Here is a 16,062-nt window from a genome sequence, read left to right as displayed (position 1 = left end):
AGAGATGGTGGCCTGATAAGTGTGGATCGAATCGATGGCGAAAAATTGATCGGGAATATGATTGATTGGGAAGAGATTTTTGTGAATCTGATAGATGGTGACCGGTTGATGTGGGTCCTTGCTGGGTGTCACAGGTTGGGACCACATCAATGGGAATCTGATAGATTTGACTCATGGGACTGTAATAAACTGAGGTCATCCATCTGCTGGCAGTGGATCTGATAGATGTAAATCCTGGCCTGCTGGATTGGAATGTGATTGATGGGGTTCTGATCATTGTGGTCTTATTGACGGGAATGAGATTGAGTGGAATCTGATAGAAGGGGCTGATTAATGGGGAACTCGATGATGGATGATTGAATGATGGGGATCTGTTTATCAGCTGGATTGATAGGGTGTAGTTGCCAGGGCTGTTATAGATGGGGGTTTGTTTGACGGTTGCCTGATTAATGGGGAGGTCATGAATGTGCATCGGATTGACAGGCCTCTGACTCATCTCAATCTGATTGGGGGAGATCAAAGAAGGCCTGATTAATGAGAGTCTGGTTGATGATAATGTGTTTATGGGGCCTGGTTTATGGAGTTAAGATTGATGATGGTCTTTAAAATGGGGTCTAATTGATGAGGGTATGATGATCAGGTTCTGATTGTTGGAGGTCTGATACATGAGGGTTTGACTGATGACAGTCTGTTGGACAGGGTGTGTGATAGTACGGGTCTGATTACGAGGAGTTTGATAGTTGGCGCCTCACTGATGGTAATCTGGTAGATGGTTGATTGGCGGGTATCTGTTGGAAGGGGGTCTGATCGCTGCGGTCTGTTTGATGGTAATCTGAGTGAAGGAAATCTGATAGATGCACTCTAATTGATGGAGGACTCATTGATGGGGATGTGAATGATGTTGTATACTGGGCCAGGCTCTGATGGTTGTGGCTCTGCAAGAAAGATGTGGGTTGATAGATTCCAGCATTTTGCGTGCGAATTTCAAATTTACAGCATTTATTTCTCAATAGACTCCAATTGTTGCATTGTCAAAGACAACCACATATTGGTAATTGAATCAGTAAAGCAATCAGTAATTAAATAACACAAGATGCTCTTATAGTTCTCAAAGACCAATGGATTTGTCAACATGCACAACATATTGACAGGAGCTGCGAGAATAAGAGGACATTATGGTAAGAACACGTGTTACAATGCGGAGAGTGAGGGTATTCCACACAGATAGAACGGTCCACAGGGCTCTGATTGATGGGGGCTGATTAACGGGGGCTTGAGCTGGGATCTGATTGATCATCGCTTGAAATGGGGGACTGATAGACAAAGCTCATCTCCCTGGTTACCTGGTGCTCCTCCCATAATCAATTGTGGTGAGCACTCGGCCCCGCCCTTTGCACAAAGCAGCCAATCAGCGCTGTGCACAGTCATGCCTTCTTTGCTGGGTTTCTCCAAGCCTTTTGTTCCCACAGACCAATCAGACCTCGAGTTGGCAAAATATGCTGCGGTATAAATAGCGCGAACGGCAACATCCGCAACACATTGAGAGCAGCTGCGAGAATAGAAGGACATTATGGTAAGAGCACGTGGGAGAATGCGGAGAGTGAGGCTGTTCCACACAGATAGAGCGGTCAAGAGGGCTTTGATTGATGGCGGCTTGAGATGGGGCAGGTGCCATTCACAGCGAGGAATCACAGAAGAGGGGAACGCGCTGCCTCCAGGCTCCATTGGTCCACTGGGAATGGGGAGATCCACACAGCACTGGGGAACAGAGAGATGGGGAATTTCAGAGAGCTGGGGGAATCCCCAGGAACAGACGATCCAGATGGAATGGGGATCAATAGGGAATGGGTGCGATCCACAGTTTACTGTAATGCAATATTTCTCTGCGCACACACGCTCTGTCTCCAGCACCACACTGACTGAAAAAGCTTTGCCCTCCATCCTGTGTCAATCATCACCTGTTCTTCCCTATTTAGCGTGAGTGTATTTCAGTCCACGTTGGCCAGGCCGGTGTGCAGATCGGTAACGCTTGCTGGGAGCTGTATTGCCTGGAGCATGGGATCCAGCCGGATGGACAGATGCCCAGTGACAAGAGCATCGGAGGTGGCGATGATTCCTTCAACACTTTCTTCAGTGAGACGGGGGCGGGCAAACACGTTCCCCGAGCCGTGTTTATAGATCTGGAGCCCACTGTGGTTGGTAAGAGGAGTGATTGTTGATGGGTTGCTCAGTCAGTGCTCTCAATACACTCATTGAAACATGTCCTGAATATTGTGCGCTCATGATTTTAACGTCTCCTTCCCTGTCCCCAGATGAGGTCCGTACCGGCACCTACCGACAACTCTTTCACCCCGAGCAGCTCATCAGCGGCAAGGAGGATGCGGCTAATAACTATGCACGGGGCCATTGTTCCGTCGGCAAGGAGATTGTGGATCTGGTCCTGGACCGTGTACGGAAGGTGGTAAGTTCTGTGAGTTTAGTGTGTCGCAAATTCCCGCCTCCCATTCCCTGATAAAGGAATTGGGGGTGAATCCATCATTCTGTATTTCAGGGGAAGGAGCCACATCAGCAAGGAGTACAGATCGGAGCATCGGTGATATATCTCCCAGGGCTCGCAATGCCTCATCCCACCGGCTCCTACTGTACTGTTTAACTTTCAGCCATTGCCCAGGCCTACTTATCTGATGAAAAACCATTTATCTGATTTGCATTAAGAGCAAATGGACAAATAATATCCTTGAAAACAATCACAGGGAATTTACTCTGGAGGGTTCCGCTCTGTTCGTGGTTGCTGGGTGCAAACTCAGTCAGGCGAGATTTTTCCTGATCACTGCGAGTGCGGCAATTTTGTGTGCGGAATTCCCGCCCAGTGAAAATCGGAGGGGTTCTATAACAGGCGGGAAGTCCGCTGCCTCAATTTCACACTCAGATCGATCATGCAATTCGTTCTCTCTCTTCAGTCAAAGTTTGTGAATCCCGGAATTCTGGTCCTGGACAGGTTCTGCTTCCTCTTCCGTATCCTTTGCCTGAACTCCACAGTGCTCCCAGCACCCGCTGTCCCTTCCACACACCTATGTTCCCAATGCCTCCTCTACAGCTCCCATTGTCCCACACCTGGGCTGCAAGTGGCTCCATCTCATGTCCTCACTGCCACATCCAGCAGGGATAGTCAGTATTTTCCCTCATGTCCAGTTTTTCCCAATGCTTTGTCGATACGCCCATATCCTGCTCCATTTTAATGGGTTGTGCATGTGTTATTTACCCACAGGCTGATCTGTGTACAGGACTGCAGGGTTTCCTCATCTTCCACAGTTTCGGGGGTGGGACCGGCTCAGGCTTTACTTCCCTCCTGATGGAGAGACTCTCCGTCGACTACGGCAAGAAATCCAAACTGGAGTTTTCCGTTTACCCCGCGCCGCAGATTTCCACCGCGGTGGTCGAGCCGTACAACTCCGTACTCGTCACCCACTGCACCCTCGAGCACTCTGACTGCGCCTTCATGGTGGACAATGAGGCCATTTACGACGTCTGCCGGCGTAACCTTGACATTGAGCGACCGACCTACACCAACCTCAACCGTCTCATTGCACAAGTAGTGTCGTCCATCACGGCGTCGCTGCGGTTCGACGGTGCCCTCAACGTGGACCTGACTGAGTTCCAAACCAACCTGGTCCCCTATCCCCGAATTCACTTCCCTCTGGCCACCTTTGCGCCCCTTATATCGGCCGAGAAGGCTTACCACGAGCAACTCACGGTGGCGGAGATCACCAACTCATGCTTTGAGCCAGCCAACCAGCTGGTGAAGTGCGACCCCCGCCAGGGCAAGTACATGGCGTGCTGCATGCTGTACCGAGGAGACGTGGTGCCCAAGGATGTCAACGCCTCCATCGCCACCATCAAGAGCAAGCGCTCGATCCAGTTTGTTGATTGGTGCCCGACTGGGTTCAAGGTAAGAGTGGCTTTTGTGTCCAATCCATGGGGCCCTGGGGAAACATGGATTGTGGGAATCTGATCTCACATATGAACAACACTCTGTTCACCCCGAGTAAAAAGCTGTTCCTCCATTCAGGAAGTGAAATGGAACAGACCCTCCCCATTCCTGGCCCAAAGACCAGCTCCCTCTGAGGGTTGAGGTGGAAATCTCTCAGATTAATTTTTACTTGCAGCCCTGAATGTCTCAGGGGAATTCCTGCCTCCATACAACAAAAACCTTCCTAACAGTCAAGACCTGGTTGGAGACAATGAAATGAGGAATTGAATTGTCTCCTGAATGCAGCCTCATTACACAGTGACCTTCCACCAGAAACTGAAGCTTTAAACCATGGGGAAGAGTCGAGTGAATAACCAGAGCAGGGATTTCGTACAAACACCCAAACTCGCTGATAAATTTACCTGTCTGACAATTAATGGGCCGTCTGATGTTGAAGCGATTTCTTCAGTCACTGAAATCTGACAAATGTCCTTTCCCCACAGGTTGGCATTAACTACCAGCCGCCGACGGTGGTGCCAGGGGGCGACCTGGCAAAGGTGCAGCGAGCCCTCTGTATGCTGAGCAACACCACCGCCATTGCTTTCGCTTGGACCCGCCTCAACCTCAAATTCGATAAGATGTACGCCAAGCGGGCCTTTGTGCACTGGTACGTCGGGGAGGGCCTGGAGGAAGGGGAGTTCCAGGACGCACGGGAGGACCTGGCCTCACTCGAGAAGGATTACGAAGAGGTGGGCGTCGATTCATCCTATCTGGACAGAAGGGCAGAGGAGGAGGAAGAATAAGATTTATTCATTTAGAATGTTAAAATAGTTTAATTAAATTTCTCAGACTTATTAATGTAGAGAGTCCAAAGCTTTAACTTAATTTCAAATCGATGTTAATAATCATAATTATGAAAATAAATGTATTTGCAAATAATTTTTGAATTGTGTCCTTTTGAATGCTAAGAATATACAAGAGGTTGGAAAACACGGTGTGATAATACTTGAAGTTCAAAGAGGATCATTGAAGCCAGAACGGGAGTTCATAAAACCCGCAGGATCCTGCAATTAGAACACATTTTACTTTCGGGGGCACCCGAGAGGGTGTTAGACCTCGCAAAGGGGCCTCTAGCCTGTTCTCTCGTTCATCTCTACCTTCATGTTACTGCCTTTGTCAGTTCACTTTTCCCCTTTCTCTCTCTTCCTTTCTCTCTCTCCACCCTGCATCAGTCTCCCTTCCTCTGTCTCCCTCCCGCTTTATCTCTCTCCCTCTCCTGCTGCTGATTCATCCTGCTTCCATTTCACAGCGGCCTGCTGGCCTTCCAGCACCTTGCCACAATGGATAATCTTAGCACCGGGGCCTTGTCACTCCATCCCATCCTTGATCCTCGCACACGCCCTCTCCCACAGACATGTCCATCCCAATCAGGGCACCATAGTGTCATGGTTATGGTACTGGATCCAGGGCTTCTGTCCTCAAAGACCATCAGTCAAGTAGTGTCATTGAATCCAATAAATCGGTGAGTTTACACCATGCCCACTGACCATAAAGGTTTGGCGAACGATCATCAAATTCCAACAGACTCAATATCTCCCTTCATGGGAAGGGAAACTGCCACTCGTGACACTGCTGAGCCCACATGTGACCCCAGTCCTATCATGTGTGCGTGACCCTTAAACCATATTGCAAGCCGCTCCGTCGTAAGAACAGTTCCTGTTGAGAAGGTCAACTCCATGTTCTGGGAGAATTTCGAATGGGCAATGAATGCCAGCCTTGGCAGAGATACTCAGATCCTGAGAACAAAACATTTCAATGGCTGGTCTGTCATACCTAGCTCAGGGGTGCCCCACTGAGGACAACGACGGGGATGGTGTATATAGGTAGAGTCAATGTCCAGTTCTGTAACTTCATTCTTCTGTTTGGGAATTACCAGCAAGGCCGGAGTTTGACTGTGGACTGTATATATTTGGTTAGAGCTAATGAGTGTGAGGAGGAGCTTTTACCTTGCCATGTCTATACTGTAAAGCACCAAATAGAAGGAAGACAGTGGAGGAGTAAATTGGAAGGAACATTTCTGAAAAATGATTAAAAAATATAGTAGTAATAATGGGGGAACATCCATGATCCAAATTCCTATAGGGACGCCGGAAAGGCTTGCAAACCTGGAGCTACCTGGATGACTAAAGAAATTGAGATGAAAAAGAAAGAGGAAAAGGTCGCTAACAATTAATATCAGTTTCATAATATGTTATTCAAGCTGTGTACTGAAAGTGCAGAGGAGAACTGGATAAAAGAATGGATGGGCAAAGAGAATGCATAAGAATAGATCAATAGGTAATATTAAAGGGATCACCAAAGCCTTTTTTAAGCAGATAAAAAGTAAAAGATAGTCGAAGAAAGGTTTGGGCAGATTGAGGACCTGAAATGAAATCTCTCTGTGAAGGCAAAGGACATCACCAGGGTACTTAATGAGTGCTTTGCATGTGTCTTCACTGAATCAGAGAGATGAAATCTGACAGATTGTGTCTGATATATAGGGATCTGATGGATGATGTTTGGATGGGTAGTTGTCTGACAGATGGTCGTCTGAAAGATGTCGATCTGTTAGATGTGTTTCTGATTGGTGGAGTCTGATGGACGTGGGGAGGCGAGATGTTGGTCTGATAGATGGGGGCGGGGTCTGATTGATTGGCGTGTGATACATGGGGATCTGACAGACCGGGGTCTGATGGGAGGGTGTGCGTGTGAGCGGGGAGGGGGGGGGGGGGGGGGTAGGGGAGTGTTCTGATTGGTTTGAGCTGATAGAAGGGCTGTGACGCGTGGTTGCCTGGTGAATGTGGTTTTGAGAGATGGGGTCTTTTAGATGGGGTCTGATAGAGTGTGACTACGTGTTTCTGATGAGGATCTGGGCGATAAGAGAGTGATAGATGGGGAGCTGATAGATGGGCGTCTCATAGATGAGATCTGATCGATATGCGTCTGATAGATGAGATTTGCTGGTCGTCGGTTTGTTAGCAGTAGATGAATGAGGTATCGATCTGATGGATAACTGTCACTGATGCAGCTCTGATCGGTTGGTGCCTGATAGATGAGGTCTGGTACATGGGGATGGATAGATGTGGGTCTGGTAGCTGGAGCCGGTCAGGAGGGTGTCTGATAGATGGAGATGTCAGAGTTGGGGCCTGAAAGATATTGTCACGGTTGATGTGGGATCTCTCAGAAGACGTCTGAAGCATGTGGTCTGATAGATGGCTATCTGATATGTGGGGAAATGATAGTTAGGGGACATTTAGATCGTGTCTGATAGATGGGGCTCTGATAAACGGTGTTCTGAATGATTCGGAGTAGATGAAGCGGGTCTGATAGATGTGGAATTTATTTAGTTGGGATCTGTCAGATGTGTAGTTGATAGATGATGAATGACAGATATTGTCTGGCAGGTGTAAGTCTGTTTTTGGGGGGTGAGACAGAAGTGGGTCTGCGGATGGTGATCTAATAGATGTGGTGTGACATATGTGGGTCTGATAGAAGAGAATCTGATAGATGGAATGATGAGGATATGACATATGGATGGAATCTAATGGATTGAGTCTGATCGATGGAGTCTAATTGACACCGGTCTGGTGGATGTGGGTGTTAAGGCTGGGCCCACACAGACGCGGGACAGATGCATAGGGATCTGATACATGGTGGACTGATAGTTGGGGTCTGGCTGATGTGACTTTGAGAGATGGGAGCTGATACATGTGGATCTGATCGATGTGGGTCTAACAGAGGTGTCTAATAGATACAGTCAGACAGCTGGGGTCCTGGTGGATTGGTATCAAACAGACGGGCTCTGAAAATGTTGGTCTTGATAACCGCGGGCTTGATGGGATGTCGTTGATAGATACAGTCTGATACGGTCTGATGAGTGGAGATGGGCTCTGACAGATGTAGGTGCAGTACATGGGTGGTTGATGGTCGGCACAGACTCGGTGGGCCGAAGGGCCTGTTTCAGTGCTGTATCTCTAAACTAAACTAAACTACATGGGGAGCTAATACATGGGAGCGGCTGAAATGTATCAGATAATTGGTTTTAAAGAGTTGAGGGTCTGATGGATGGTCTTCTGATATATGGGTTCTGAATGATGTTAAACGGGGATCTGATGGTAGCGGTCTGAAAGATGTGAGTATGATAGAGTAGGTATAGTTGACACTGGAATGAAGAATGATAGGGTTCTGATCGATGTTAGTTGCACAGATTGTGTCTGATGGATGGGGACTGATTGATGTATGTCTGAGTGATGGGAATCTGAAAGAAGAGAGTCAGATAGAAAAGGGTCTGACAGGCAGCAGTCATCTGATGGATAGTGGTCTGATATATGGAATGGGTGGAGTCTGTTGGGGTCTGATTGACGGGGGCCGGATGGATGGGGTCTGATTAACCGGGTGTGAATGAAGTGTTCTGGTTGATCACGGTTTGAGATGGGGGTCTGATAAAAAAAGCTCGTCTCCCTTGTTGCCCAGTGCTCCTCACATCATCAATTGTGGCCAACACTTGGTCCCGCCTTTTACACAAAACAGCCAATCATCCCTGAGGACCAACGTTCCATTTATGTTGATGTTTCTCCAAGCAACCGGAGCCCTTTGTTCTCACAGACCAATAAGAAGTCGAGTTGGCTTCGGAGAATGAGGTATAAATAGGGCGAGCAGCAACATAGGCAACACATTGACAGGAGCTGCGAGAATAGAAAGACATTATGGTAAGTGCGCCTGGAAGAATGCTGAAAGGGATGCGGAGCACAGAACCGGAGCGGTCAACAGGTAGAGGGGGATCTACAGGGAGAGTGCAGGATCCGCATGGATAGAGTAGGGAATCCACAGGGAGAGAGCATGGTGCTCGAGCGAGTCGGAGATCCACAGGGGGGGACGCAATCCCCAGGGAGCGAGGGGGATCCACAGTGCAAGAGAGGAATTCCACAGGGACAGACGGAATCCACAAGAGGCTGATGCACATGGACAGGGGGAGAGAGAAAGAGGGAGGGACTCCGTATTGGGACATACACAGAGTGATGGATCCATAGGGACAGAGTGTGATCGAGTTGGAGAGATGATTGTTTTTCACAAGGAGCAAGAAGATTATCCGGGAGCGGGGAAGAGAAAAGGGAGTGTGCAACGGTGAAGAAATACGGAGAGTTCCTTCAAGATATTGAGCAGTAGATGGACAGGAATTGGGGATGAGCACGGAGAGGGAAGTGTTCAGGCGGAGGTGAGGACAGAGGGAGGATATGTCTACAGATAGCAAGAATCTGCCAGGAACTGGAGATCCACAGAGGGACGGGAGATCTGCAGGGTGTTTACAGGAGTCACGGTAGTTCGACAGAGGGAGCTGCAGCTGGTGATTCAGGATTCCAGTGATCCACAAGGAATGGACTGGGGGATGGGGGGGCACAGAGATCGGGAATTTCCGAGACCTGGGGAATCTCCAGGGACAGAGTGTCCGATGGATGGGAGGATCAATGCGGAATGGAGGGGATCCACGGGTTACTGCAGCGGGATGTGTTGCTGCCCACACACCCTTCTTCTTCCAGGACCAGAACGACTGTCGAAAACATTGCCTCTTCATCTGTAAGTAATCACCTGTTCTTCCCCCTTTAGCGTGAGTGTATTTCAATCCATATTGGCCAGGCCGGTGTGCAGATCGGTAACGCTTGCTGGGAGCTGTATTGCCTGGAGCATGGGATCCAGCCGGATGGACAGATGCCCAGTGACCAGAGCATCGGGGGTGGCGATGACTCCTTCAACACATTCTTCAGTGAGACGGGGGCGGGTAAACACGTTCCCCGAGCCGTGTTTATAGATCTGGAGCCCACTGTGGTTGGTAAGAGGAGTGATTGTTGATGGGTTGCTCAGTCAGTGCTCTCAATACACTCATTGAAACATGGCCTGAATGTTGTGTGCTCATGAGTTTAACTTCTCCTTCCCTGTCCCCAGATGAGGTCCGTACCGGCACCTACCGACAGCTCTTTCACCCCGAGCAGCTCATCACCGGCAAGGAGGATGCGGCTAATAACTATGCACGGGGTCACTGCTCCATCGGCAAAGAGATTGTGGATCTGGTCTTGGATCGCATACGGAAGCTGGTAGGTTCTGTTAGTTTGGTGTGCCGAGATTTCCCGCCTCGCATTCCCAACGATAATAATTCGGGATGAATCAGTTATCACTTCATTTCGGGGGATGATCGTACCCACAGAATCACAAAAATTACACCGATTTCACAAGAATTATAGAGTGGTTATAAATGGAGGACTTAATTCTCAATCTGGAAACAAATTAGCGTATTTTAGAATTCTTTCTCAAGCAATTTTGATTTCCTGTGCAACCAGCAATTCGCAGTCCCTGGCAGGCCCTGCACCCCCTTCCCAACTCCAGGCCTCGAACATAAATCCTCTCCGAGCTGCTTCCCCCTTGTTCCCCACTGCCTCCTCCACAAGGTCCAACTGCATCCCCCAGGCTCCCACTGCTCCATCTCACCAGCTCCCATTGCGCCCTCTCAGCAGGAGGCTCCTGCTCCATTTTAATGGGTTGTGCGTGTGTTATTTACCCACAGGCTGACCAGTGTACAGGACTGCAGGGTTTCCTCATCTTCCACAGTTTCGGGGGTGGGACCGGCTCAGGTTTTACTTCCCTCCTGATGGAGAGACTCTCCGTCGACTACGGCAAGAAATCCAAACTGGAGTTTTCCGTTTACCCCGCGCCGCAGATTTCCACCGCGGTGGTCGAGCCGTACAACGCCGTACTCGTCACCCACTGCACCCTCGAGCACTCTGACTGCGCCTTCATGGTGGACAATGAGGCCATTTACGACATATGTCGGCGTAACCTTGACATTGAGCGACCGACCTACACCAACCTCAACCGTCTCATTGGACAGGTAGTGTCATCCATCACGGCGTCGCTGCGGTTCGACGGTGCCCTCAACGTGGACCTGACTGAGTTCCAAACCAACCTGGTCCCCTATCCCCGAATTCACTTCCCACTGGTAACCTTCGCGCCCACTATTTCGGCCGAGAAGGCTTACCACGAGCAACTGTCGGTGGCGCAGATCACCAACGCATGCTTTGAGCCAGCCAACCAGATGGTGAAGTGCGACCCCCGCCAGGGCAAGTACATGGCGTGCTGCATGCTGTACCGAGGAGACGTGGTGCCCAAGGATGTCAACGCCTCCATCGCCACCATCAAGAGCAAGCGCTCGATCCAGTTTGTTGATTGGTGCCCGACTGGGTTCAAGGTAAGTGTGGCTTTTGTGTCCAATACATGGGGCCCTGGGGAAACATGGATTGTGGGAATCGCATCTCATAATGAGCAACACTCTCTTCAGTCCCAGTCAAAAGTTGTTTCTCCATTCAGGAAGAGTAATGGAACAGACCTTCCCCATTCCTGGCCCAAAGACCAGCTCCCTCTGAGGGTTGAGGTGGAATGCTCTCAGATTCACTCCTTGACTGAAGCCTGAATGTCCCAGGGTAAGTCCTGCCTTGAAACCAGGAAAGGCCTTCCTGACAACTCAAGGCCTCTTTGGAGAAGCTGTAATTAAGAAGGAATTCGCTCCTGAATGCAGCCTCATTACACAATGACCTTCCATTGGAAACTGAAGGTTTAAACCTGGGAGAGGTGCCCAGTGAATAACCAGAGCTGGGTGTACAGAGAAAGACACAAACTCGCTCAGAAACGTAACTTTCTGAAAAGTAAGTGGCGGTCAACAGATCTGATTTTGAAACGACTTTTTAAGCAACTGTAACCGAACAATTTTCCTTCCTCCCGCAGGTTGGCATCAACTACCAGCCCCCGACGGTGGTGCCAGGGGGCGATCTGGCAAAGGTGCAGCGAGCCCTCTGTATGCTGAGCAACACCACCGCCATTTCCTTGGCTTGGACCCGCCTCAACCTCAAATTCGATAAGATGTACGCCAAGCGGGCCTTTGTCCACTGGTACGTGGGGGAGGGCTTGGAGGAAGGGGAGTTCCAGGACGCACGGGAGGACATGGCCTCACTCGAGAAGGATTACGAAGAGGTGGGCATCGATTCTTCCTCGCTGGACAGAAGGGCAGAGGAGGAAGAATAAGTTTTATTAGTTTAGAAATTACAAAGATTTTAACGTTTATTCATATTGATCTTATAACTATTATTGAAGTAAATAAATTTATTGTAAATGATTTTGGAAGTGTGTCTCATTAAAGCACAAATGCACGAGAAGAGATTGAGAAACACGGTGTAAAAGAAGATTGAAGATGATCAATGGTCCCAGAAAGTGGGTTAATCAAACTCCACAGAGCTGCAGGCCAAGTGTCACACAGCATTTCAATCATTAAAACACTGTCCTAGAGTAGAGGTGGATCCTAGTGATAATGGGTCGAATTGATTTGTGTTTGATTGATGGGTTTTACAAGCAGGGATCTGATAGACTGTTTCAGATCGATTGGAAACTGAATATCGGATATTGGGTTGAGGGGAATCTGATTAATAGGGTCTGATAAATGTGGGTTTGATAGATACTGGTCATTGATAGAATTCACAGATTGGAAGCTGATAGATCGGGGAGAATTCTTGACAGTCTAATCGATGGGGAGCAGATTGGTGGGGATGTGAGAGATGAGGATCTGATTATTGGGGATGAGATTGAGGGGAATCTGTCCAATGGGGGTGGGATCGGTGGGAATTTGACTGATGGGATAGAAAACACGTTGATCTGATTGGTCATACTATTGATGTCTCCCTGATTGTGATGTGAGAGATGGTGGCCTGATAAGTGTGGATCTAATCGATGGCGAAAAATTGATCGGGAATATGATTGATTGGGAAGAGATTTTTGTGAATCTGATAGATGGTGACCGGTTGATGCGGGTCCTTGCTGGGTGTCACAGGTTGGGACCACATCAATGGGATTCTGATAGATTTGACTCATGGGACTGTAATAAACTGAGGTCATCCATCTGCTGGCAGTGGATCTGATAGATGTAAATCCTGGCCTGCTGGATTGGAATGTGATTGATGGGGTTCTGATCATTGCGGTCTTATTGACGGGAATGAGATTGAGTGGAATCTGATAGAAGGGGCTGATTAATGGGGAACTCGATGATGGATGATTGAATGATGGGGATCTGTTTATCAGCTGGATTGATAGGGTGTAGTTGCCAGGGCTGTTATAGATGGGGGTTTGTTTGACAGTTGCCTGATTAATGGGGAGGTCATGAATGTGCATCGGATTGACAGGCCTCTGACTCATCTCAATCTGATTGGGGGAGATGAAAGAAGGCCTGATTAATGAGAGTCTGGTTGATGATAATGTGTTTATGGGGCCTGGTTTATGGAGTTAAGATTGATGATGGTTTTTAAAATGGGGTCTAATTGATGAGGGTATGATGATCAGGTTCTGATTGTTGGAGGTCTGATACATGAGGGTTTGACTGATGACAGTCTGTTGGACAGGGTGTGTGATAGTACGGGTCTGATTACGAGGAGTTTGATAGTTGGCGCCTCACTGATGGTAATCTGGTAGATGGTTGATTGGCGGGTATCTGTTGGAAGGGGGTCTGATCGCTGCGGTCTGTTTGATGGTAATCTGAGTGAAGGAAATCTGATAGATGCACTCTAATTGATGGAGGACTCATTGATGGGGATGTGAATGATGTTGTATACTGGGCCAGGCTCTGATGGTTGTGGCTCTGCAAGAAAGATGTGGGTTGATAGATTCCAGCATTTTGTGTGCGAATTTCAAATTTCCAGCATTTATTTCTCAATCGACACCAATTGTTGCTTTGTCAAAGACAACCACATATTGGTAATTGAATCAGTAAAGCAATCAGTAGTTAAATAACACAAGATGCTCTTATAGTTCTCAAAGACCAATGGATTTGTCAACATGCACAACATATTGACAGGAGCTGCGACAATAGAAGGACATTTTGGTAAGAACACGTGTTGCAATGCAGAGAGTGAGGGTGTTTCACACAGATAGAACGGTCCACAGGGCTCTGATTGATGGGGGCTGATTAACGGGGGCTTGAGCTGGGATCTGATTGATCATCGCTTGAAATGGGGGACTGAGAGACAAAGCTCATCTCCCTGGTTACCTGGTGCTCTTCCCATAATCAATTGTGGCGAGCACTCGGCCCCGCCCTTTGCACAAAGCAGCCAATCAGCGCTGTGCACAGTCATGCCTTCTTTGCTGGGTTTCTCCAAGCAACAAGAGCCTTTTGTTCCCACAGACCAATCAGACCTCGACTTGGCAAAATATGCTGCGGTATAAATAGCGCGAACGGCAACATCCGCAACACATTGAGAGGAGCTGCGAGAATAGAAGGACATTATGGTAAGAGCACGTGGTAGAATGCGGAGAGTGAGGCTGTTCCACACAGATAGAGCGGTCAACTGGGCTTTGATTGATGGCGGCTTGAGCTGGGGCAGGTGCCATTCACAGGGAGGAATCACAGAATAGGGGAACGCGCTGCCTCCAGGCTCCATTGGTCCACTGGGAATGGGGAGATCCACACAGCACTGGGGAACAGAGAGATGGGGACTTTCAGAGAGCTGGGGGAATCCCCAGGGACAGACGATCCAGATGGAATGGGGATCAATAGGGAATGGGTGCGATCCACAGTTTACTGTAATGCAATATTTCTCTGCGCACACACGCTCTGTCTCCAGCACCACACTGACTGAAAAAGCTTTGCCCTCCATCCTGTGTCAATCATCACCTGTTCTTCCCTATTTAGCGTGAGTGTATTTCAGTCCACGTTGGCCAGGCCGGTGTGCAGATCGGTAACGCTTGCTGGGAGCTGTATTGCCTGGAGCATGGGATCCAGCCGGATGGACAGATGCCCAGTGACAAGAGCATCGGAGGTGGCGATGATTCCTTCAACACTTTCTTCAGTGAGACGGGGGCGGGCAAACACGTTCCCCGAGCCGTGTTTATAGATCTGGAGCCCACTGTGGTTGGTAAGAGGAGTGATTGTTGATGGGTTGCTCAGTCAGTGCTCTCAATACACTCATTGAAACATGTCCTGAATATTGTGTGCTCATGATTTTAACTTCTCCTTCCCTGTCCCCAGATGAGGTCCGTACCGGCACCTACCGACAACTCTTTCACCCCGAGCAGCTCATCAGCGGCAAGGAGGATGCGGCTAAGAACTATGCACGGGGCCATTGTTCCGTCGGCAAGGAGATTGTGGATCTGGTCCTGGACCGTGTACGGAAGGTGGTAAGTTCTGTGAGTTTAGTGTGTCGCAAATTCCCGCCTCCCATTCCCTGATAAAGGAATTGGGGGTGAATCCATTATTCTGTATTTCAGGGGAAGGAGCCACATCAGCAAGGAGTGCAGATCGGAGAATCGGTGATATATCTCCCAGGGCTCGCAATGCCTCGTCCCACCGGCTCCTACTGTACTGTTTAACTTTCAGCCATTGCCCAGGCCTACTTATCTGATGAAAAACCATTTATCTGATTTGCATTAAGAGCAAATGGACAAATAATATCCCTGAAAACAATCACAGGGAATTTACTCTGGAGTGTTCCGCTCTGTTCGTGGTTGCTGGGTGCAAACTCAGTCAGGAGAGATTTTTCCTGTTCACTGCGAGTGCCCTAATTTTTGTGCGGAATTCCCGCCTGGTGAAAATCGACCGGGTTCTATAACAGGCGGGAAGTCCGCTGCCTCAATTTCACACTCAGATCGATCATGCAATTCGTTCCCTCTCTTGAGTCAAAGTTTGTGAATCCCGGAATTCTGGTCCTGGACAGGTTCTGCTTCCTCTTCCGCGTCCTTCCCCTGAACTCCACAGGGCTCCCAGCACCCGCTGTCCCTTCCACCCCTTTGTACCCAATGCCTCCTCTCCAGCTCCCATTGTCCCACACCTGGGCTGCAAGTGGCTCCATCTCATGTCCTCACTGTCACATCCAGCAGGGATAGTCAGTATTTTCCCTCATGTCCAGTTTTTCCCAATCCTTTGACGATACGCCCATCCTGCTCCATTTTAATGGGTTGTGCATGTGTTATTTACCCACAGGCTGATCTGTGTACAGGACTGCAGGGTTTCCTCATCTTCCACAGTTTCG

The 16,062-nt window shown here is 48.9% G+C and overlaps 3 protein-coding genes across 4 annotated transcripts; all 3 read left to right on the top strand.

Annotated features, from left to right (window-relative positions):
* Nucleotides 1-1,976: 1,976 nt before the first annotated feature.
* On the top strand, nucleotides 1,977-6,171 carry LOC137362919 (tubulin alpha-3 chain-like). Of its 2 annotated transcripts, XM_068027071.1 has the most exons (5): nucleotides 2,079-2,199; nucleotides 2,313-2,461; nucleotides 3,269-3,949; nucleotides 4,474-4,752; nucleotides 6,160-6,171. In XM_068027071.1, the coding sequence occupies exons 1-5, from the start codon at nucleotides 2,079-2,081 to the stop codon at nucleotides 6,169-6,171; spliced, it is 1,242 nt and encodes a 413-aa protein (XP_067883172.1). The 2 variants fall into 2 exon arrangements, with proteins under 2 accessions (XP_067883173.1, XP_067883172.1); XM_068027072.1 differs by lacking the exon at nucleotides 6,160-6,171 and having other exon boundaries at nucleotides 1,977-2,199; nucleotides 4,474-4,773.
* Nucleotides 6,172-9,613: 3,442 nt separating this feature from the next.
* LOC137362916 (tubulin alpha-1 chain-like) lies at nucleotides 9,614-12,076 on the top strand. Its single transcript, XM_068027069.1, has 4 exons — nucleotides 9,614-9,836; nucleotides 9,950-10,098; nucleotides 10,566-11,246; nucleotides 11,780-12,076. Exons 1-4 carry the CDS (start codon nucleotides 9,716-9,718, stop codon nucleotides 12,074-12,076), a joined length of 1,248 nt encoding a protein of 415 aa, XP_067883170.1. The 5' UTR covers nucleotides 9,614-9,715.
* A 2,091-nt stretch (nucleotides 12,077-14,167) lies between these two features.
* Nucleotides 14,168-16,056, top strand: LOC137362920 (tubulin alpha-3 chain-like; the record flags this gene model as incomplete). The annotated part of the gene is made up of 4 exons (XM_068027074.1): nucleotides 14,168-14,254; nucleotides 14,727-14,949; nucleotides 15,063-15,211; nucleotides 16,014-16,056. Coding segments are annotated over exons 1-4 (502 nt in total), but the record flags the coding sequence as incomplete, so codon positions are not given.
* Nucleotides 16,057-16,062: the final 6 nt, after the last annotated feature.

Source organism: Heterodontus francisci, unplaced genomic scaffold, assembly GCF_036365525.1.
Source record: "Heterodontus francisci isolate sHetFra1 unplaced genomic scaffold, sHetFra1.hap1 HAP1_SCAFFOLD_2264, whole genome shotgun sequence".
Classification (NCBI taxonomy): Eukaryota; Metazoa; Chordata; class Chondrichthyes; order Heterodontiformes; family Heterodontidae; genus Heterodontus; species Heterodontus francisci.
Note: the sequence above shows the minus strand (reverse complement) of the source record. Positions and strands in the feature narration are given on the sequence as shown.

Coding starts and splice junctions, on each gene's coding strand:
- LOC137362919 (XM_068027072.1), top strand. CDS start 2,079: ATGCCCAGTGACAAGAGCATCGGAGGTGGCGATGATTCCTTCAACACT. Junction 2,462..3,268: donor TGGACCGTGTACGGAAGGTG/GTAAGTTCTGTG, acceptor ATTTACCCACAG/GCTGATCTGTGTACAGGACT. Junction 3,950..4,473: donor GGTGCCCGACTGGGTTCAAG/GTAAGAGTGGCT, acceptor CTTTCCCCACAG/GTTGGCATTAACTACCAGCC.
- LOC137362916 (XM_068027069.1), top strand. CDS start 9,716: ATGCCCAGTGACCAGAGCATCGGGGGTGGCGATGACTCCTTCAACACA. Junction 9,837..9,949: donor TCTGGAGCCCACTGTGGTTG/GTAAGAGGAGTG, acceptor CCCTGTCCCCAG/ATGAGGTCCGTACCGGCACC. Junction 10,099..10,565: donor TGGATCGCATACGGAAGCTG/GTAGGTTCTGTT, acceptor ATTTACCCACAG/GCTGACCAGTGTACAGGACT.